Here is a 22871-nt window from a genome sequence, read left to right as displayed (position 1 = left end):
TAATGCCATGCCTGTGAAAGAGCTTGGAAGAAATGGGAAGAGGACACAAGTCAGCTCCCAAGAGGCATTATAGCAATGGGTTCCAATCACAATTTTCACACTTTCAGACAAAATGTCAAAGTTGCCGGTGGAAAACAGATACTCTTAAACGTTACTTTAATTTTGAAAAAATAAACTTAGCTTGAGAAGGAGAACAGTTTTAAAGGACAACATTGGATTAGCTCTAATTTTTTTGATGGGAATTTCCCTTTTCAAGCTTTTCCTCTCGCACGTTCACAGTTTTGTTTTGTTTTGTTTTTTTGTTCTTTTGACTTTTCTCATCTGCAATTGAAGTATATAAGCAACATATAAAATCAATGCACTACCTATCTACTGAAATCAGATTTATTAGGAGTGCTGCCCCATACGCAGTGGTGCAGTTAATTTTGTTGAGTTTGGGTAAACTTAAGTTTTTGTCACTTGTACACAAACATGGGGTAACTTTGGCTTTGTACATGATTGTCAGAGATGCAGTTGAGTTTTGATTATTCCAGCTCATCTTGGTCTTCAAGTTCAAGAGCTTCTGCTAGTAAAACAGTGTTGTTTCAGTTTGGAGGTTATCCTGATACTTTTCAGACTGCTGATAGCATAGCTTTATATGGTGCATACTACTAGCAATACCAAAATGATGCCAAATTGTTCATAAATGTCTTAAGTCTACAAAGCAATGGATGCGTTCTTAATTAACTCTATACAGATAGAAGCTGCTACTACATTTGTTGTATGTACCAGTAGGTGTAAATAAGTAATGTTTGCTTTTTATTTGAGAAAACTTTAGGTAGAAAATTCAACCCTCAGCTCCCAGAGTGCTTCACTGATGGCCCAGAATGCTTTACTCCAAAATCAGCAGACAGCCAAGGAGAATGAGAATGAAAATCTACTGAAACAGAAGGAGCAGCTGAAAACGGAGTATGACTCATTGCTTCAGGACCATGAACACCTTGCTTCACTGCATGAACGGCAGTCTGCAGAATATGAAATGCTAATAAACCAGCACAGCTGCCTGAAAACATTGCACAAAAACCTGGATCTGGAGCACAAAGGTCTGGGTGAGAGGTAGGCTCACTGCTCAGGGGTGTAGCGTAGCCAGAATGTGCCCATGTTACAATCTTAGCCTGAAATGTTGGTCTCCAATTACAAACAGAAACTACTGAGTAAGTTGTTCCCCAGAAAAAGTGTCTTCTCATTCTTGCTATCATTAGGAGATTAGATGAAAATATTTGCAAAGTTGCAGATTTTAGACCTCTAAAGGTGGTAGACCACAGATGACTCTGGTGATATTTAGCAAACATGGGCTTGGGTCTTGGGGATGCTTTGTCAGAAGTAGCTTAAATGTCTTTACTACATTTAAGGATCTGCGCTATAATAACATGCAGCCGTAAAAAAATTCTCCCAGTTCTACTGTGTGGGGTATCTTTTCTAGTCATACAGTAAGGTCTGCAAGTCATCTAGGTAATTACTTATGTGTGAGTAGTATGTATCTTGAGAAATTTAAATCATTGAAGATTGTGTGTGGCATCAACCTCATGACAAAGGAGGCTTTCTGAAGGAAGCTGTATTGAGCTGGCTATGAGAGTGTGTTGTATTATTTATTTTCTTCTAGTTCTCACAAGCTAAGGCTTTTGCTTCAGGCCCTTCAATTGAATTGTGAAATCAGAGTTATCAGCTTATTGTTTAGTCTCTCTCATTTTCTGACAATTGTGCATGGATTGAACAATATATGTAATGTACTACTACATAAATGCCACTCTGCCTACCCCTCAAAACTTTTCTTATACAATTGTATAAGTTCTTTCTTTTCTTGATGAGTACCAATTATTGAACAGTTCTAGCCTAAGGAAAAAGTGGGTTTCTAAAAATAGGTTATCTCTAGTTATAAGTGCTCAGACCATCATTGTAAACATTAACAATTTAGACTGTTACTGAGATGGGGCTGCTAGTGAGAGATGTTGCAGGGGAGCAGATGGTGGCCTTTTCTATACTCAAAGCAGGTTGATTCTGACAGTTTTAAGAGTGCAGTGTCCTCAGCACATCAGTCTCAAAAGATACTTATCAAGGTGATTTGTCCAAGGATGGCCTGTCTCTCCATTTGGCTGTCAGAAAAAAGAGACAAGCCACTTTTTCGTGTGCATGTGTGTTGTTTTCCTGCCATCACGTGCTATGTGCAGTTCAGCTGGCTGAGGGAGCAGAGGGGAGAAAGTTAGAAAAACAGCTGTAAGAAAACTGTTTTCTTCTGCTACTCTGAGGCATTTAACTGCTAAGATGAAATATCTCTCTTCCAACTTCAGCTAGAATGCACCACCTGCTAAATTTTCCCAGAGCAGCTCAGTGCAGCCAAGAAGTTTGCTTGTGCAGTGTCGAAGAGACTGGTTTTGCTTGTCCCAACTCCAGAGTAATTGGTTTTTCTCAGTTGGTGACGGCACTGTAATCATAGTTCTGTTGCTTAGGGCAGGATTGCACTCCTGCACAAATCTATGACTGCAGCTTGTCTAGAAAAATCCACAGCAACTTTAGTTAGCTTGTGGACTCCTAACACTGTGTAGGTCCCGCTGCCAAGGTCCCCAAGGTTTGTGTAGCTCACTCTGATGCATTCTAACCACAGAATATTTTCTGCACCTGAGCAAACTTCATTAAAACTCCCTCGGCTCTATCTGCACAGTATTAGCACTGCAGTGGGGATTTATAATGGGTTGTGTGTAACTGCAGTGAAATGGCCTGTCATAGCCCAGCAAACCACAGACGTGTGGGTTTGACTTAGCAAGAAAAGGAGAGTTAGTCTGTTAGGATCGTTTACCATTAATAGCAGTTTCTTGACTTTGCGGTGTTTGGCTGACCATCTCAGTGAACACAGAAAGGCTGGACTCTTTTGCTGCATTTTTTAAATTGCTTTACATATTGCACATTACTGAGGGGAGGTAATAACTTTCTAGCTACACTTGATTAGCAGATCCTTGAGCATTTCTTTGTGGCTTACTCTGGAGAAGTCTAATCCTGCAGAGACACTGGAAAAACAGAATCCCTGCTGTGGAGAGTTATGTATGACAGGGACTTGTATTATTATGTTACCAATGCTGGCTGGTAATTATTTTTCTGGGTTACTTTTGCCACATGTTTTTTATCATAGCTGAGCATTTTTAAAGTTCTCTCAGTCACAAATATCTACCCACAGTATTTCTCCTAACAAAGCAGCAGAAAGAGTGAAAGCCAAAAGGAGTAAAGAGGGATATGATTGTTCAATCCGAGGAATGGATTGTGTCAGAGCCAAAATGGATTTTATTTGCATGTGTAAGAAAATCTTTTTAAAACCCCTCTGTCCAAGTGCATGATGCTTAAAGAAGCGGAGTGAACATGAGTGTTGAATAGCCTACAGGATGGGTAACCTTGCCCCCTGTGGTAGACCTTGTCAGGTGGCACAAATCCTGCTCAAATGGTAGACTCCATGCTGAATCCAGAGTACAAGAAAATTTTGCCTAGGGATTTCATTAAGGCTCCAGAGATGCAGAATCACTTGCATTTTTGCAAACAGTGTCTTCTTTCTGACCTTTCACCTAATATCTAGGGGAGCCGCTGTGGTCTACCTCAGGGATTTTTATGCTCAAAGGCAGCAGGTGGAGCTGGGCCAAGCTGGTAAAACTGGACCAGTATACTGCTTCCCTCTAGGTAGCCCTTTTTAAAAAATAGAGGGCTTGGATAGAAATGAACGGAGTAGCCCTATCATACAGAAATGGGAAAAGAATTCACAAGACAGTTTCTGCAGAGGCAGCCATGGTAATCTCTGCCAAGGGACTGTGGAGTTTGTCTTCTCAGATTCTGGATTGGCATGCAGTCTGTCTTATATCCTTCTTGGAGCTGGATGCGAAACCTTCCTCTGCTTTCAGGTTCTTCCATTTGTTGTACAGACATTGAATTTGAAATGTCCTGGAGCTGAATGGAGGAAGAAAACAAATAAATAAGGTTAATTAAACTCCACTGCTGTTACTGGGAATGAATAGCAAAAAGCAGCTTTTGTCTGGGAGACAGGTACTTTTCTGTGTGGCCCTTCAATGGACTGGAATTTGGGACAGACTGTAATTTGACCCTGGGATAAAGAGAATGGTAGCCTGAAAGAAAAACAAGTTGGCTGGAGTCAGTGTATTTGGTGCTGTCTGCTGCTTTTGTTTTTATTTTGAAGTTTTTGTGACTGCAGAGTAACTGTGCTCTGCATTCATCTCCACTGGGATGAGAGTTGCAGATGGATGATGCTTGTTCTCTCTAGCTTTTTCAAGCAGTGCTGCATCTTCCACCTAGTTGCTGGTTTAAAATTGCATAGAAGGATGTTTCTTCGTGACTGGCACAGGTGTATCTGCCCAGGGATATTTCAGGGCAACATCCTTTTATCACAGACACAGAAAAATGTGCTGATGGCTTTTGACATTCACTGCATCGGTGTCCCCAGTGGCTTCTGCTGGTGTGTGTGTATGGGCACAGACCCCGACAGAGGCCACCAGGGGAAGAAAAAAAATCTTCTGAGAACAGCTTGCTGTTTTGCGAAGTGGTCTCAAGCCACCTCGTTCTTTGCAGCAAGGTGCATTCTTTTCCGAATGCAGGCGGCGTAGCAGCTCAGGGACGCTGAGCCTGTCTAGTCAATGCCTGTGCCAAGTATCAGGGGAGGTGTTCCACACCTCTGTTATTTTAGCGTTCCAGAGATCGAAATTAAAGACATAGTTGATGGCATGTGCCCTCTGTCTCTGTCCCTCTCCTCACCCTGAATGATTTATGCACAAATCGTATAAACCAGGTAACAGTGGAAGCCTGGACGTGAGCACCAGTGTTGCTCTTGGGTTTCTCAGTAGTGAACAAATAGAGCCACTCAAGCAGGTGGATCAGCCGCTGCTTAAAGGTGTTTTGTTGTCAACTCACTGACACTAGCCTCATCATCTGTCTGGAATATGAAGGAGATTGTTACCTTTGCAGGATGCTATTACCTATGCGTATAACCTAATATGCTTTAGTTTGTTACCTAATAAACTGTTCCACTGCTTTCTTGTTGCTTTTAGGCTGCTGCGTTCTGCTTTTTAGTCAGGTGTTTGAAACCTGCCACTGACAATTACTTGTGAGTTGGATTCCAGTTTAATGGTGCAGTTTCCACTCACCCTGGAGACTCGCATGCTTTTTACCAAATGATCAGAATCTGGAATTGAAATAAGGTTCTGGCAATTGCGTTCCAGTTTCCTTAAAATTGCATTTATTTTTTTTTTCTAAAAGCCTCCCTGTTGACTTACAGACTAAGCTGAATTTCTATGCATAGTGTGGAATTCTTCAGACTTGGTAGATGTTTAACTACACAAATGTGTATGAAACTAAGCAGGCAGGGAAAAAAAATCCTTTCTGGTAGTTACGGGATTGCCTATTAAAAATCTTAAACTAGAAGAAGAAAAACATTTAAATGAAAACTGAGAGTATGCTGCTCCTCTTTTTGCAGATACAACAGTTTAATGAAACACAAGGCGGAATTGGAAGAGTTGGAAATAGTTTTAAAAACTGAGAGAGAGGTTCTGCAGCAAGAGAGGAGATCAAATGCAATAACCACTGGGGAAAATCAGAAGCTGAGGGAGGAACTGGACAGGTATGGTTCCCTTGCTAAATTCTTGTATATATTATTAAAAAGTCGATTATGCAAAACACACAGTTGTTTTGCTGTGTTGTGTTAACTATAGCTCCGGAATACCTTCATTAATGTGTCTGTTAATTCTTCTCAATTTCTGTCTTGTTAACTTGATCGTTTTGTTTAATTCATTTAAGATTATCAGCTTCATGGACCCTCAACAAATACTGTTATTCGGTGCTTTAAACATGGTTTGATTCTGGGACTTTTGTTCATTCAAAATAAGCTTCCACGTGTGGTTCAGTTCACAAATGTTTCTGTAACGAGTTGTTTCCAAGTGCTTGTCTTTAAGTAGAACTACAAATACCCAAAACCCCCAATAATATCTAGAGTTGTGTGAAATGGTTCCTACCCAGTTTTTTTCCCTTAAGGAGAACTGTATTATGTTTTTTACACAATATGATTTAGTTCTAAGAGTTACCCTTGTTTATTTTCTGCTTGCCCAGAGAAAGCTGCCATTTATTGATACTTGAAAGAGACTTGATTCTTGTTATTAAAAGTGGGCTTAGTGATTCATATGATCACTGGGTAACTGTTAACTCATGTCAAAACCCCTAAACCCCTTTTGTGAGCTGGCATCCAAACTTTACATAATGCAGCAGTAAAATGTAACACACACACACACCCCCCAACCTGTATCCCTACTGGGCCTCTCTTCACTATAACCAGTTCAGTGCCATTGTTCATACTACAAAGGCATTTTGAGAAATAGTTTGGTACAAATAAGGGGCCAAGGTCATATCAAGTTAAAGCAATGTCAGCTTGAATCATATTTAAAAATCACATGTTGAGTTCAGTCACGAAAGTTTCATATGCTGTCCCAGTTGTAATGTACTTTAGAACACTGCAGAGCTCTACAAAGGAGGTTTCCTCAAGCTTACTGTTTTCAACTCAATTTCTCTAGGGACAAAGGAAGATGTTGCAAAATGTTGATTGCAATGCTGGCAGAGGGCAAGGTTTAGCTGATCTGTCAGCAGATACAGAACTTAATCTTTTTTATTTATCTATTTAGTTAATTTTATGCCTTCGTGATTTGTAGAAATTTTTAGGTTTACCAAAAGCTATAGAAGAATGCCACAGTATCATCTTACAACATTACAATGTCTCACAGTTCATAGAATCTTAGAACCATTAAGGTTGGAAAAGACCTCTAAGATCATCGAGTCCAACCGTCAACCCAACACCACCATGCCCAGTTAAACTATGTCCCTAAGCGCCTCAGGACACTTTAGGCTTATATTTCATGCATCAGGAAAAAAATTCTGTGAGTGTTCTTTATTTGTGCCAAATAGAGCTGCCTTTATATCCAAATGCTCTTAAATACATTGTGCCTCAGAAATTTGTGGTGTGTTTCTTACACATTGAGGAAATAGCAAGTTTATGTTTCATCTATTTTCCTTTAAGTTCCTTTGTAGATTTGAAATATTTTATAAAGCTATTACTGCTTAATAAAATTTTATTATATGCTTAGAATAAAAATGCCTTTAGGAGTTAGTCTTTGGAACTTAATGTTTGATTCAGTGACAGCTGCACACTGACAGTGTGGTCTTTGAATGTGAGGTACTTTCTATGAAGTGTCCTTCATAAGCCTGCTTCATGGGACTTCATAAGTCCTTCTTCATGTTTAGGGTGAATTTCTTGCACAACCAACTAAAGGCAGAGTATGAAGGGCTGCATTCGCACACTAAAGAGCTGAAAACTTCCTTGAACAACTCTCAGCTGGAGCTGAATCGTTGGCAGGCTCGCTACGATGAGCTGAAAGAACAGCACCAGTCCATGGATATCTCTCTGACCAAGCTGGATAACCACTGTGAGGTGAGTAGCTATAGGTAGGTATACTGCTGGGTTCCTGTTAGAGTGCTAACATTCATTGTGGGAAGTTTTTGGCATGCTATATATAGAAGGTCAAGCTATGAGGTCATAACAACACCCCCATATACTTCGAAGTTTATAAATTCATATCCTAGGTTGCTATGCTATTGTGTTAACTTGATTATGGTGCACTTCCAGGGAAGCCAGATGCAGAGGAGAGATTAATTTTTCTTGTTTAATAGCTGCTGTCCCGTCTAAAGGGAAATCTGGAAGAAGAAAACCATCATCTCCTGAGTCAGATTCAGATGCTGAGCCAGCAGAATCAGATGTTACTGGAGCAGAACATGGAGAACAAGGAACAGTATCATGAAGAACAGAAACAGTACATGTAAGAAACTAGAGATTTGAATTGTAAAACCTAAAAAAGTAATCTAGACAAGCATAGAATACAAATCATCCATCAGGACTAGAAGGACAGGCAGGGGAATGATAGGTCTACATGATATCTGGCTAGAAAAGGGGATGTTTAGGAGGAGATATATGTAATGGGGAGAAGCTACAAAATTTCTTCACATTGCGTTACCGCAGGTGGATGTTCAGGAGACACCCAGACAAGCACAGGTCTTTTCAAATAATACAGATGAACCCATGTGGAAAACTTAGTTATAAAAGATGGAATGCTAAACCCAATGGTACTTCTCAAAGGTTCTTGAAGAGCTTGGGAAACAGCTGAGTTGCGACGAAAATTTAGTCTTCTGAGAGTCATTTTATATTTAGATTCCTGAAGAATAGCAAATATTCATACTCTTCTAGGGTTTTTTTGTCATTTGCATTATAAGAAATACTTCTTTTGATGTTGTTTTTAAGGATGCAACTGTCAACATACATCACTGCGTCCCCCATGCACAGGGGGTGACATGCTTAAGTGAGATACCCTGTTTAGACATATTGTACGTTTACAAAGGATCCTGTTCTCACTACAGCGAGTTTCTCTTATAGGTATGAAAGAAGGAAGAAAAGTGTTCTTAATCCCAAGAATTTTAGTCTAAGCACCTCAGGATGATGTGGTAGTTACCGACTGAGTTTTATTTCAGTACTGGATTATATGGTTGAAATGTTAGAAGAAATTGTTTGCTGAAATTGGCTGAATATGGTTCAAATGTACTCTAAGCATATTTATCTCGGTGTCTGACAGTTCTGTGATGGAGGTACATTAGACCTACTACTTGAATGAAAAAAGATTTGGTAATATCCACTGTGCAGGTTAATAAAATAATGAGTAAAAAAAATAGTAAGATTACATGGCACTGCTGAAAGTGCTTTGACACTGCTCACAGGAGACTGAAGTAGTCTTAAAAAGATCAAACATTATTTCTCTAGTTACAACAGAGAAAGCAGAACAGGAATAAAATACCCAGTTATCATGTAGACAAGAAGTTCACACTATGTAGGGATCTTAACCCTTAAGTAATTGTCAGTGATCTGTGAATAAGACTGAACAATCAGCAAATGAATTTTCAGAAAACAGAATAAGATTAAACTTAACACCCACCAGACAAACACTGCCTGAGTTACTAGGGAGTAATCTAGCACCAATCTCCTGTTGTTGTTTCACCTTTCATGCTTATTGCACAAAAATCACCCCATCAGCAAGTTTGGTAGGCTTTTGCATTTGCCCTCTCTAAACAGACAGTGAATGAGCTCAGTAGGATTCTGAAGGTTATGCAATAGGAAAATATTTCGGTCTCTTTACTCGCTTGGTGGCTTTTGGTCTTCAATTTTTTGATTATGCTTAATTTCATACAGATGATTCAGAATGTGCTTTTCCCCCTCACAGTGATAAATTGAATGCCTTAAGAAGGCACAAGGAAAAACTTGAAGAGAAGATAATGGACCAGTACAAGTTTTATGATCCTACTCCAAAAAAGTAAGTCACGTATGGGTTCAGTTCTGCTACTGTTGTACAGATTTGTGAGGGTGAGAAAGGGCTCTCCATAACTGGAGATAACAGAAATTTCATCTGAAATAAGGATAGTGTCATCGCCACTTCTCTCTTCGCTCTCACTCAACGAGTCATTCCCTGAAGCAGCAGGTTGTGTTAATATAGAGCGCAGTACTTCAGGTGGGGCCCTCTGTTTTAATACTGGAATCTGAAACAGTATTAACTGGAAGAGAGCCACGTTGCCCTGATGAATATCATCTTATCCCTAGCAGGGGGGAGGGACCCCCAATATAGTGACTAAGCAGCAGGAGGAGCTTCCAGAGCTGCTCTTTCAAAGGGGATAAGCAGTGCATCAGAGAGAAAGGACTTAAAAAAATTATATTAAGAACAACAAAAAAGAGCCAAGCTAATTCCACCACACATAGTTCTGACTGATAGCCTTAGCAAAGAAGAGGGAGTCATCTTCAAAGCAATTTTCATTTCTTTCCTTTTCAGTCTGTTCCTGTAGTAGAGCTTTTCACACTGTTAAAATGTCTTATATGGGTCCATATGTGTAGTTTAGATTTCTAGCAGAGGGAACGGTTGTCTTTCTCACATTTCTCATGCTGAAAAAATATTTCTGTAAAATAATTTTGACTTTGGGAGAGAAATGGATCTCAAGCTCGGTGAAATTCATGCTGCATCTTTCCAACCAATTCATGGCAGTAAACAAATAAGAATGTAGGATGGCTTGATGGCTTTAGCACAGCTTTAAACTTCTTTGGGGAGTATTTCTTGTAGTGTTTTATGAATCCCATTCACAAAACCTGCTTTATCAGGAAAAATCACTGGATTGGAGCCAGAGCCTTAGTCAAACTAATCAAGCCAAAGAAGGAGACTACAAGGGAGCGGTTGAAACTAGCAGCAGAAAGCCCTCCATGGCATTCTGAATCCCCAGAGACGGTAAACTCTCCATCTGCTTCCCAAAAACTGAAACATCAACAAGAGATTCAGGATAATACCTCTCAAGGGTCAAACTCTATGGAAGAGAGAGAGAATCCTGGGGGTTCTTCAAACAAAGGTAAGGAATGCCCAGCCGAAATTCATGAGCTGAACAGTATTTTTTGAAAAGATTTAAAGAAGGTTTTAAAAAGATTTAATATATAGGATATGTTAATACTCCATCACATTATGCTTTATATCCCTTTTTTTAGTAATCTAAAAGTTTTAGTAATCAAAAAAACCCTAAACTAAAAAACTGAGTAAACTAAAAGGTGGGGTTTTAGTTTGGTTTGTTCCTTTTGTCTACTTCTCCCTTCAGCTTTTGTATATAGTTTCTTGGTTTGCCTGAATGTATTGCATTTTACTGAATAAGTTGGTGGAAATACTTCATTTACTGGGGTTTGCAACAAAGCAGTTTAAAGTTGGACCATATAATATTATGGTTCATTAGCAACTATTCTTCAAATGGGTAATAGGTGGTCTTCCAGCCGCTGCCAGGAGATGGCGCACGTGCAAAAGAAATAACAGAAAATGGTAATTTCTTGTAATCTAATTATTTTGGAGGTTGATACCTCCAAATTGTCAAAGTGTTTCAACTTTGAATCAAACTAAGAATTTCTTAGTGTTAAATGATGAAATTATTTTTTTGAACACGAAGGCAAACATAAGGAAGATGGAATGATTTCTTCCTGTTTAGTTCATGCATTAAATCAGTATTCCTAATTCTGGGAAACTTAAAAGAAAGCTCCTCAAAATAAATACTCTGTGATCTTTGTTAAAGGTAATATATATCCCAAGCTTTGCTTATTCTATTGAGATCACTTCTGTCAGCTTCTATATATAGATCGTTGTCCTCCAGGAATCCTTTTCAAGAAGCAGTTTTGAAATTAATCCTTAAATGATAATTCCTGTATTCTCACCGGGGAGTGTGGGAAACAGAAGGGGAGCAGCTGAGGAGGGTAGAACTGTTGTTATAAACTACTGCAAGTGTCCGGCTGAAGTTTTTGTTTTGATTGGGTTTTATATTTCTCTTTCTCCATTCTAATTCTTCGAGGTCATTGATTCACTTAAAATAAAAATGCATGTCTCAGATCATCCATGTGATTCCAGGAAATGTTAAGTGTTTAACATGCATCCAAAGTTCAACCTGGGAATTTGGGTTTGGGTTTCCACAGAACAAGGCCCTCGTGGAGTGCCAGAGATAACAGAAAGTCTCTGGGGCTTCATTCTTTTTGAAGTTATATGAAACGTGCTTATGTTGAGATGATGAGCATCAGTATCAAAGCCTAGAAGACATCTAGGAAATTTGAGTATATTATCACGAAGTATGTGATAATAAAACATCACATGCACACCTATTTGATTTTCCTTTATTAAGTAAAAACATTTTGGGTGATCTAACAGTAATTTCTTAATGGACTTGCTTATATTTTATGTATACGCATTAATCTGAGTCATATTAACTATGATTAACTATGCATTAATCAGTCCTCCAAATATATGTGTTAGTCTTTGTTGAGCCTTTTTTGTTTTTACTGGTTGTGTAGTCTTTAATCTGTTTTAAGACACTTCAAGTTTTATTTACAAGGTTTTTTTCCTTTTTTTTTCTTCTTTTTGGGATACCTGGGTGATAACAATTTAGCTGTGCAGCGCAGAAAGATTGCCTTTTTGAGAAGCAAAATCAAGGATAAAGAAAAGTCTCCTAAGTCTCCATCGAATCATCAGTCTCTCTCTAATCGGCTCCGGTTCTGGTCTTCTTCCGACATCCCATCCTCTCCTAATGAACCTCTTTCTTTCCCGGAATTGGGAGATTTCTAACACCTTCTCTTTAGCATTTATCTTTTATTTCTGACAAATATTTTAAACAAACAAAAAAAAATAATCCCACGTGCCTTAAAAGAACACACACCTTGATAGAAACACTCAGCATGTCTTTACAATACTCTAAATACAAGCACAGATTAGTGAACATGGACTTAAGTTTTCCTGTAGAAGATGAATCACTATTGCACACTGTGGATCACTTCTTCAATGCAGCACATTTTTAGGGGATCTCATGGCATACAGTTTGCGTATGTATATTGGCTGTGGTGCATGTTATAAGTAAGTGAAGTTGCCGTGCGCTTCGATATTTTCTTGCAATCACATATTTGCATCTTGTCCAGTTAAAGCGTTGAACTGGTTTGCTGTTGCTATGCTTTCTACAATGTTGTAGTCCTACTAAAATATAAATCTCGTATATTAAGCAGTCTCAAATCCTGGAGACTTTTCCAACATTCTGTGCCACTAGATGCTAAAAATGGCAGGTTTTTTAACATCTTTGTCTGCTTTTAAATAGTTTAGCTTTGAATCTAGAGTGGAAGCTACTGGGAAAATTATTCTCTGCAAAGCGTTTTGACTTTTGCGTTCAAACCTGCTGTTTAGCAAGGTTTTACATTTCCAGCTATGAAAATTCATCTTGAATTGAGCTAAAGTTTCAGTTTCTGCTGCTTCGGTTTTGACAGATTTTTTTTTTTTTTTTTTTTTGAAGAAGAAGGTAGATTTGTTCTCTTAAGACTGGGAATAACCTTCATCATGGATCCATTGCCCAGAATTCTTACTGCCTGATAGTCACGACCTGGTGGCTTCTGAAACGAATGTGTGGGTCCAGTCCCCACTCTGTTAGAGAAACATATGCACCGCAGGCCAATACGCTATGGGAAGCTCAGCAGAGAGGCCGAAAGATCTCATCTCCCTTCTCACTCTGAGAAGTGGTCCCTCTGTAGCACAACCAAGGACACTGGTACAGCAGCCTGTGGCTGCCCATTTTGGGACTTACAGAGAACACATGTCTCCAGGGCAATTAATAATTCTGGCATCTATGGAAGGTGTTAAGTGCATCTACAAAGTCAATTAGAAATACAGATTTGCATGGCAAGCTTTAGCCAGTAATTGCCCCTATAGGCGTGCCATAAACTTCAATTCTGGGAGAAAAAGTGCCAGTCCTGTGCTATGGAGCCCATGCAGACTGTGAGAGAAAACTTTGTTTCTGAAGTCAGCTTCCAGGAGTCATCTAAGATGACTGTGACTCGGTCCAGTTCTCTAATACAGCTTTGCTGCTGCTCTGTGCTTTGAACTAACTGTTTGCCCATTGTCTCTGCAAGTTGCTTATTTTGACCACTGCACTCTGCTGTGTTTTCAGCATTTAGTTAGTTAAGCAAGTACTCCGTAGAAATATATAGAAAACTAGAATCTTGCCTCTCATTAAAGGTGTTTCCTATGGTAATTCTTTAAATTTTGTTCTATGTGTGCCTTAAAGCGTTACATTCACATTATAAGAAATGAATTAACCTATTTCATCACTAGGAAAGATGTCTTCAGCCTTCTGAGTCTAAGTAATATTCTAGCAGGTAGTTTTTGTTGATATCATTCTAAGATCCCAGGAATTCCACTTAAAAATCATTGCACCAGAGCTTTATAAGAGCAGCAGAGTTTTAACCTTGTAGAGACTGAGCTCTTGCCACAGCAAGGACCCAAACCTGAAAGCAATTAGCTTAGTGTGCGGATCATGCTAGATAATTTCCAAATCAGCATTATTTCTCTTGGAATAAGAGCGTGACTTCTGTCACTCTTTCTTTTTTTCCTTATTCTATTTCTTTACTGAAGTAAGTGCTTTTAAAATATACCTGCAAGGAATAACATTATGGGAATTTCACACCTCACTTATCTTTTCTGCATTCATGTCTTTGCTCCTTTTCTTCCTCCTTTCACAGTAATTGTTGCATGTATTATATCAACCCTCCCACTGGCACTAAGCAGCCCTTGTCACTCCCACACTTTACAGAGAGCACACATGATTGAAAAACTGTGGCAGAAATTTCCTATCCAATACTGAATTGTTTATGAAGAGCTTGCAAAACTAGCGCCTCTGTTGTGCAGTTTCTTTGTGCCTGCTTGTCATGTTTGTATGGGCAGATAAATACGAATTTCTTAATGCTGTTTTTCATTGACTTGTATTTATTTACCTCTCTCCCCCTCAGTGCTAATGGATATAAAGCAAAAGAGGAATTCCCATCACGGAGGCAGCAATGATAATGTTGAAATCTCGGCAGACTCTGCAACAAAACACTGCTGTGTGGAGCTGGGTCCCAGGACTTACTCGACCTCAGCTATTCATCTGCACACTTCCACCCCCATCTCCAGGCTCCAGAGCAGACCAAAAGGTGTGCAATGCATTTGATATGCCAACTCTTAGTACAAGTCAGGCTACTTCGTAGTTCCTGCTTGGGTGAAACATGGCTTCTAGTGGCATTCAAGTACAAAAAGAGAGCACTAGTATTTTCACTCCTACTTTAGCTGCTTAATGGTTTAATTGATCAGATACAAGGATTCCTTACTCTTGTAATGTCATCAACTTGACAGTCCACATTTGGATGTCAGTTCTCCCGTGGTTCCCTGCCCAGTGGTTCACAGCAGTGGTTGGAAGATGGCTGCTCTTCCAACGTTGGCTCTATAAAACCCTCTGGATCACCTCAGTCTTCTACACTGCTAGAATGCATTGGAGACTGACCTGAAGGATTAATCTTCCTGTGTTTAATATTGGCTTTTAAGTTTTGTGTTCTTTCCAGGTTATAATTCAGAAGATAATCTATGTGAACAGTCCCCTGAGGTGGAGTTTGGAAGCACCAGACAGCATGGTAAGTTTGTAGCATATATGAATGCTCTAAACATCTACATTAAGACTTCTGTTACATTGCATCCATGTGAACTGTCCTGGTGCATTTTAGTTAAATTAACATGATAGAATGCAATGTAGTAGCGCAACACCATTTTGGGAATGTTGGTCTAAGTACTTCTGTTTTTCTGTTGAGAAGCTTTTAATGGGCGTTTTCCCAAAATAAGTTTTCAGAAACAATGCTGACATTGAGACGAGTTGCCTTGCCCCAGCAACGGACCCTTTAATGCATGTCCTACAGATTTGTTGCTGATTTTTCTGGACAATGTTCCATTCCTTCCTTGAGGGAGTGAATCAGCAATAAAAAAAATTTGGGATAGGGGGTGTGGATGCACGGCGGGAACACTGGTGCAGCAGCAGCACTGCCTGCTTAGAGATTTGTGGAAGACTTAATTTGCAGGCTGGTTACCAGCTCGTTCCAAAGAAACAAACTGAGAAAGAGACAGCAACTTATTGTTGAACTTAGTCAGTATTTACATTACTTTGTTTATAGTTGCTGTAAAAGCAAAGCCCGGAACATGTTTCTTTGTGCAATAAACAAGTGAGAAAAACTAGATGGATCCTGAACAATTTGACTTGAAAAATGAAAATGGCTTCTACTCTGTCCAGATTTTGGCATCCTGTGTATATTACGTTGTTAATGTTTTCAAAGTGACTTAGTTGCACAGGTCCTATTTTCAGAAGGCAGACCGTAGCCAAGTCTTTTAGAGAACCAGAGGAACTTAAGATCTGTTTGTTCAATGCTTGTTTTGTGTTTTTCAGTGTCCAGGCCAAACAGTTTAGAGGGCAGTAGAAATGCTTCCAGCAGTAGTTCACCTCTCAATTTGAAAGGTAAAGCTTTTACAGCTGAGTTCTGACAAACAGGAAGTGAAATTCCATGAAACTGTGTGCAAAATGCTGTTTTCCTTCCAATTAAATTCGAAGACTGTTGTTTTGAAATTGTTATGATTATGCAATCTGGACATGGCTGTCTTGGGAATCAGAACTGCTGGCAAGAAGTATTTTTCTAAGATTGATTCTGGCAAGGGGTGGCTTTTAAGGCAGGCAGTCTAGTTTTGCTTCAGTCTGACTGGCATCATATTGTGGGAAGTATCAGGCCACTCTTAGACTCCCTTTACAACAACAGGTCTCTACTGTTCTTACTCTGTACACAGCTTGTGTCCAGAATCAGTGTGCTCTGGAGGTACACTTTTGCTGAAATTGTGCATCCTTGAAGGATGCCAGGAGACCTGGCACTGTGGAAAAATCCACTTTCTGCTTTCCCACTGGCAGGTTCTGGCTCTCAGATCACACACAGCCAAGACCGTGAGAACTTCTAGTGGCACAGAGATGGTAAAGAGGCCCCCTTACTGTCTGTGTTATTCCTATTCTTTGGACAAGTAGTTGCGCTTGTTTAACACAGGCTCGAAGTATGTACCTGTAAGACATTTACTAGTCCTGATTTTTCAAAGTTCTGACTGCCTTGAGTTGTGTGGGAGAAGAAAGGTCAAAAATGCCACCTGGTCTGTGTGGAAGTGGCCCTGGATGATAAAGTTCCTACCTCAGTGAGAAATCTACTGTGAAATGAGGGAAGAACAGTGTCTTTAATGATATTTATGCTTCTCCTCAGGTTCCTTAGATCATGTCCATGGTAGAACCGAGAGCCTCAGCAGTGAAGATATGGTGCCAAGCAGAGAGGCACCAGCCTTGCTCCGAGACACCTATCCCTTTCACTCCGCTTCTGCCATCTTAAGCCTTAGCAGCAGGCATGAGTCCTCCTCCCACAGGAATGGTTTGATCTCTTATGATATACCTCAGAAGAGTATTCCATCCCAGTCTTACACAGGCAGGCAACGGTCTGCTTCACCTGGTAGTGAGATGGTAACTTTGGAAGAGTTCTTGGAAGAGAGCAACAGGCTGTCCCCACCAAGTGTAAGTAAACAGAGCTAGATAGCCCATCTCAGATGTCAAAAAACTGTTCAAAGCTGATTCAGGGGGATGAGGGCATAGGGAAACAAGGAAAGACAAGATGATCCTTGTTCATAGTGTGGAACTTGCAGAGAACTATCAAATCTTGCAAAATGAATTAACTTTCACACCGCACTCTGCTAATTTATTTTGGTGTATCAGCTATGGCAAGTCAGGCAGGTAATTTACTGCAAGTACTGTGTCTTGGACTGCTGGGGCTTTTTAATATCAAACACTTGTGGTCAAGGTTTCGTATTATATCATTAGTTCTCAGTTCCAGGTATTTTTATTTGTGAACTGATAAGTTTTCTGTGTAATTTTCAGCTGCTAACTCTGTAATTAGAAATGAAACCTAACAGTAGTTTTCAATTGAAGTGCAAATTATGCAGTTGTTAAAACCATCTCCTAATCTGAAAATACCATCAGTGCATTTGAGAGAGAATATTTTTCTTGCCGAAGGAAGTTCTCGATGCTTTCACCATGCTGCGTGTTTGTGTGCTGACTGGCACTGTTCTGGTGGTTCAATGACTGCAAGAATATGCCGCACGCTGAAGTGCTTTGTCAGAACTGAAATGTTTGTTTTCTAGACAGCATTTGTCTTTTACTGCTCAGACATGCTGTACAGTAGTGAGGCGGTGCAGTATCAAGCATGTTAATATCTTAAGAACAATTCACTGATACTGTAAGTGAACAGATGTTTCTGTTTCATGAATGCCTTGGTAACCGTATTGAAATCAACAGAGCTGTACCATGTTATGGCATCAGTAAATTCTGGTCCTTGAATTTTCAGAGCAATATTTACATATACCTCCTATTCCCTCATTATCTTAAATACAATTCTTAGCTTTTAGAGATGTTTAAAATTTGATTTTTTTTTTGTCTGTAACTACCTGACCATGTCTCTATTTTCATTCTTTCTGTCATCCTTGTTCCTTTTCAGCGTCGGCGCAGTTTAAATGAGAGTGAAATGATTTCATTGCACCAATTTCTGTTAGAAGCTGATGCACTGTATCCCTCTTGCTACTCCCTATGTCCTTCCCTCCATCAGGAACCTTCGCAGTCACTCGAATCGGTCCTCAGTCATTCATGTCCCGACAGCGTGAGGCACAGAACAGGCAGGGGAAGTAGGAGATCTACTTCACTGTATATCCCCAGGGTATCCATTGTTCTTGCTATGAAGGCAACAGCTCCCAACTTACCACAGCTTTTGCTAGCATATTAATACGTATAGAAGCATACTGTAACTCTTAGCTGTTATTTTAAAGGCTGCCAGATCACTTGCATTAAGTGCTCATAAAGTATTTCCAGTTCTTGTTCATAAACATGCGTGTTTTTGGAGGACTAGTCATTCTGTAATGTTAATGTGCGTAACAGAAGTTTAAAATGAAGTTAAAAATAACCCTAACACTTTAACATTTAGTTGAGCATAGAAATCTTCCCGCTGCACTATTACCATTGATGGTGTTCACTTCTAGCAAATGAGTTTTGTGACTGGAAGAAACGTTTGGAACGCTAATGAAATGAATATGTTATATTAAGCTTTAACATACTCCCTAGAGAATAGTAAAGAAATAAATTCCATGAGCTTGTTTCAGCACGTTTTTCGTGAAGATAGCATGTCCCTTAACTGTTCTGAGCATGCCTCGTACTAATAGTCCAATGGCAGCTGATGAAATGTCACCATTTTTGGCATGGACCACACCCATGAAATATTCATTGTATGTTTTCTTTTACTGCCAGGTTAATTGTCTGACTTGAAATTTGCAAGTTAATTGTGGGCAAGCAATAATTTCTCCATTTTTGTAATGATTTTTTTGTACATTTCATTGTATTGTACACGCAGCTTTTAACATACATAGATACTGACGGGAGAAGTGAGGGGAATCAATGGAGAAGCAATGAAACTTTCTTGTAATGCTAGCACATGTCCCCAAGGTATTCTGTCCTGTTATATCCCTGAAGTTACAGTAGGGTGTTATCCAGATGAACTGTGTTCTGGAAGATGACAGACCATCATTGATATCTGCTGATACCAATGCCTGTCATTAATATGACATTGATGTTACGGTGACAGTGGCTGATGTGAAAGAAAGCAAAAGAGCTGCTGCTCAGGTTGCAAGTGAGATGAATTTTTCTAAGTTTGAGACAATTAATCTGGCAAACAAGGCTGTCATGATCTAATTATGATGTGCATGTTACTCCTTGATTTGGATTTATACCCATTGTAAACATTTATATCTTCTGTTCCCCACTTCAAATATAAAATCTATGGTTGTATTTGGGTTGAATTAAGTGGGAAGGAAGATTATCTGAACACAAAGCTCTACATGATTCTTTAAACAAAAAGTGTTGTCATTAATGTGGCATGTGCATATTTTCTCACACCAGGACACCTCCAGTAACAGAGATGACTTGCTCGGCGATTATTTTAGGAAAGCAAATGAGCCTTCAGCTACTGGGAACCTGCTGGTTCAGCCATCCAGAAAGGAAGCTGCTAAGATGCCCCCTAGTCTTGTTGCTCCAACTGTAAAGATGACCATCGCCAATGAAGAAGGAAGAATGGCTAAGCCTGGAAACTACATGAAGCCAAACCTCAGACAAGTCGAACCTGAGCCTCTGGCAAACCCACAGGGGTCCCTTAAGCTTTCTCACACGCCACAGCACCAGCCCGCCAGTGGGATGCGGCAGATGGCACAGCCTCAGCAACCTGGAACCACGAGCAGGAGGAGTACATCACTGAGCAGGGCATTTAGCTTAGCCTCTGCAGACCTCCTCAGAGCCACTGGCCCGGAGACGTACAGGCAGGAGAGCCCTCAGAAGTCAGCAGCAGACCTGCGTGGGGGCAAGGATGCTGTCAGTCAGACTGCTAGGGCTTCTGCGCCAATGAGCTCCCAGGCAACCTTAAGAGAGAGGCCACAGTCTGCAAAGGTGGCAGGTTCCTTGCAAGGTGTCGATTCCCGCTGTTGGCAGCTTGATGCAAGGCGCCTTTCCCTGGCCTCACCAAAAGATGAGAGGCTGCTCTCCTTCCATCAGTTCTCTGCCTCACCCACTGCATCCACCAGCAGTCTGAACGTGCAGCAACAGGAGCGTGTGAACCCTGGGCAACACTACTCACCCGCATCACACACTCCCTCTAAAGTCAAACCCAAGCCAGCCCCTCGTACTGGGGAGGTGGCCACAGTGGCCCCTGCCAGAGCTGTTTCCAGCAGCACTGAGGGAAATATTTCCCTAGGGCAAGGCCAGGGCGATGCCCTACTTACCAAGTGCCAGGGTAAGCTGCCAGAAGGCGGCGCTGGGACTATGGAGGAGCCCATGAGAGGAAGCAGCTCTGACAGCACTCCCGGGTCTCCAGATTCCCAGGGGGATCAGCAGACGGTTTGGTATGAGTATGGGTGTGTGTAACCCATGGATGCAGCTAGTAGTATGTGTGTTTGGCATTGCTGATGTCCAGGCAGCATTTGTCTAGACACTGTGCCAGGTCTTAGAGGCATCACCTGCATGCTGCTCTGGGTGTTCTCTGGGTGCTGTTTTCTAGTTGGACAAAGTATGATTAAGAGAAACGAGAAAAACTCCAGCCCTTCTTTTGACACTGTTGTGCCTAAAACAAAGTGGAAGCCTGACCTAATCTCACAGCAGGCTTGGCACCTGATTCTCACAGGTGCTGAGCATTCCCCACTCCAGGAGAAGCTTAGCAGGGTCCTCTGTCATTGCTGCACTGTGCACCCCTTCTACCTGCATTAAAGAAGAGTTTCACAGGTCATGTGAGTGTGCTGAACCCAGACCCACCATTGATAAATAACTTAACCATACTGAAAAGGTCATGTAAAAGCCAAACTTCTCCCCCAAAGACAGAACCAGACACTTGGCTTAAGTAGCTTAAAGAGAAAGCTGAAGAGCAAAAGTGTGTGGCTTTAGCCATGGATCTGTTAAAATCAATTGTTCTTGCCACAGCCACATCTTATAGAAGTAATGTGTAGACTTCAAGGGTCACATCTTAATCTTCCCCACTGGGACTGTGTAAATGCAGAGAGGCCAGTGTAATTACCCCACTGCCTTCACTATAGCTGCAGCTCAGTAGATCCTTGACTCTGCAAGCCAAGTGGTGCTGCATTTTGAAACTTTTGTCTTTTATACAAACACTGGAACTAATGCAGTCTTTCAGGGGAGATGCCATTTCAATTGCAAAGGTGGCATCTCATGTACAAAAGTGTCTTGTAAGTATGTATATAAGAAGCTCAAGTATTGTATAAGAATGCTGTGTAAATTGTATTATTACATCCTTGTGTGCATGACGGCCCACATCCTAAGTGATATGTGGGATTTTGATTCTTAGAAATCCTTGTTTGTGTCTCCAAGAACTTTGCTCAGTATAGAAAGCAAAATAATTTTGTATACATGTGAGAGAAATATACTTTAAAAAAATCTATTTATGTGCAAAGAAATTCCTTGTATGTTTCTGTCCAGTGTCATCAGCTGCTTATGTATATATGATCAAATGCGTATCTTTAATTCTATTTCATGTTTGTAAAGCTGTTTTTCTTGCAATAGACTAAATCCTTAAAAAAATACTTGTTTTGCTGGTTCTGATTTAATCTAGTAAAAGCTAAAACTGATTCAGCTGAGGATGTTTTTGTTATCTAGTATGTAGTAAACCCATTCTGGAAACTACAAAATTGTTTATAATAAAGATTAAAATAAAACAGATGGATGTTGTACTTTTTTTTTTTTCTTCGGGGGGGGGGGAAACAACCCACGATTCATGGTGCTGGATGGAGATCTGTCTGCAATAGCTTTGTGTAAGCCTCAGTATTGATTGGCATCTCGGTGTGGCAGGGTTGTATGTGTTTTTATAATGTTGCCACAAAAGATGTATCAGAAATCTTTCCATTTGATTGTAACCTTCTTACTGAAGACTTCAGGAGGATTGATCATGCAAATTAAGTGACTTCTAGGTCACCGTAGAATCAGACTGTTAGATTTTGTTTCTCTGACCGCTTCAGACAATGCTAAGCATGCTGTCAATTTTGACCAAGTTTGCATTTTGTACAGTCTGTTTTGTGCTTATTTCTCAGGATGCCTTACAAAAGTGAGAAATTATTCATCTTTGAACGTGAAGAGAATGGCAAAAGGAAATTTCTGCCTTCTCTGCTATTTTAATTGTAAACCATAGTTTTGCAATAATTTTTAAATTATGTGCTATACAGCAATTTTAGAACATACTGAGTGTTTTTGGTAAATTAAAGTTCTTCCAGAAATTCCCTCTCAACATTGATTCTTGGCCAGATCACTAAAGGTGAAAGACTGGTGTTTCTCCCTTGCTTCAGCTCCTTTTTGGAGGCATATGCTCGATTGCTCTGCAGGCTGGACTGCTGAGGAATTGATCTGTGAGTTTTCAGTTACTGTAGATCTGCTTTTGCTATAAATACCAGCACAGTCACTTACACCTTAGTTGTAATTTTCTGAGTTATTTACAATTATTTACTTTCTCAGTTCTAGTGAGTTTGAATAAAAATGTACTTAATACTTACATAGTACCTTTCAAGTATGGGATAATTTTAAATACAGACGTTATAACATGGAACAACTATTGAAGCACACGATCCTGCAGCACTTGGGCCTTCCTGAGAACAGTAAGGAAAATTTTGGTATAGGTACCTGTCCTGCCGCAGCAGGTGCAGTCATTTTGCAGTCTGCTCAATTCATTAATTGTTTTCAACTCTTCTTTGATAGACACAGTGGCTCCCAGGTAAGAGCCACCATCAGGTAAGAAATGGGGTGGGAGGGAAAACAAA

General features: G+C 40.2%; 1 protein-coding gene across 1 annotated transcript in view; it reads left to right on the top strand.

The window, feature by feature from the left end:
- CCDC88C (coiled-coil domain containing 88C) overlaps positions 1-21624 on the top strand; it is a 101903-nt gene extending 80279 nt beyond the window's left edge. Inside the window, exons 22-33 of the mRNA XM_009319527.1 lie at positions 818-1095; positions 5501-5644; positions 7312-7498; positions 7738-7883; positions 9333-9422; positions 10256-10497; positions 14438-14620; positions 15026-15094; positions 15895-15963; positions 16742-17043; positions 18020-18235; positions 19468-21624. Coding sequence (XP_009317802.1) covers positions 818-1095; positions 5501-5644; positions 7312-7498; positions 7738-7883; positions 9333-9422; positions 10256-10497; positions 14438-14620; positions 15026-15094; positions 15895-15963; positions 16742-17043; positions 18020-18235; positions 19468-20481 — 2940 coding nt within the window. The 3' untranslated portion in view covers positions 20482-21624. The remainder of the gene's footprint in view (positions 1-817; positions 1096-5500; positions 5645-7311; positions 7499-7737; positions 7884-9332; positions 9423-10255; positions 10498-14437; positions 14621-15025; positions 15095-15894; positions 15964-16741; positions 17044-18019; positions 18236-19467) is intronic.
- The last annotated feature ends 1247 nt before the right edge of the window (positions 21625-22871 follow it).

The sequence above is a fragment of the Pygoscelis adeliae genome, unplaced genomic scaffold (assembly GCF_000699105.1).
Source record: "Pygoscelis adeliae isolate BGI_AS28 unplaced genomic scaffold, ASM69910v1 Scaffold71, whole genome shotgun sequence".
Classification (NCBI taxonomy): Eukaryota; Metazoa; Chordata; class Aves; order Sphenisciformes; family Spheniscidae; genus Pygoscelis; species Pygoscelis adeliae.
The sequence above is the reverse complement of the archived record's forward strand: the minus strand, read 5'-3'. Positions and strand labels throughout refer to the sequence as shown.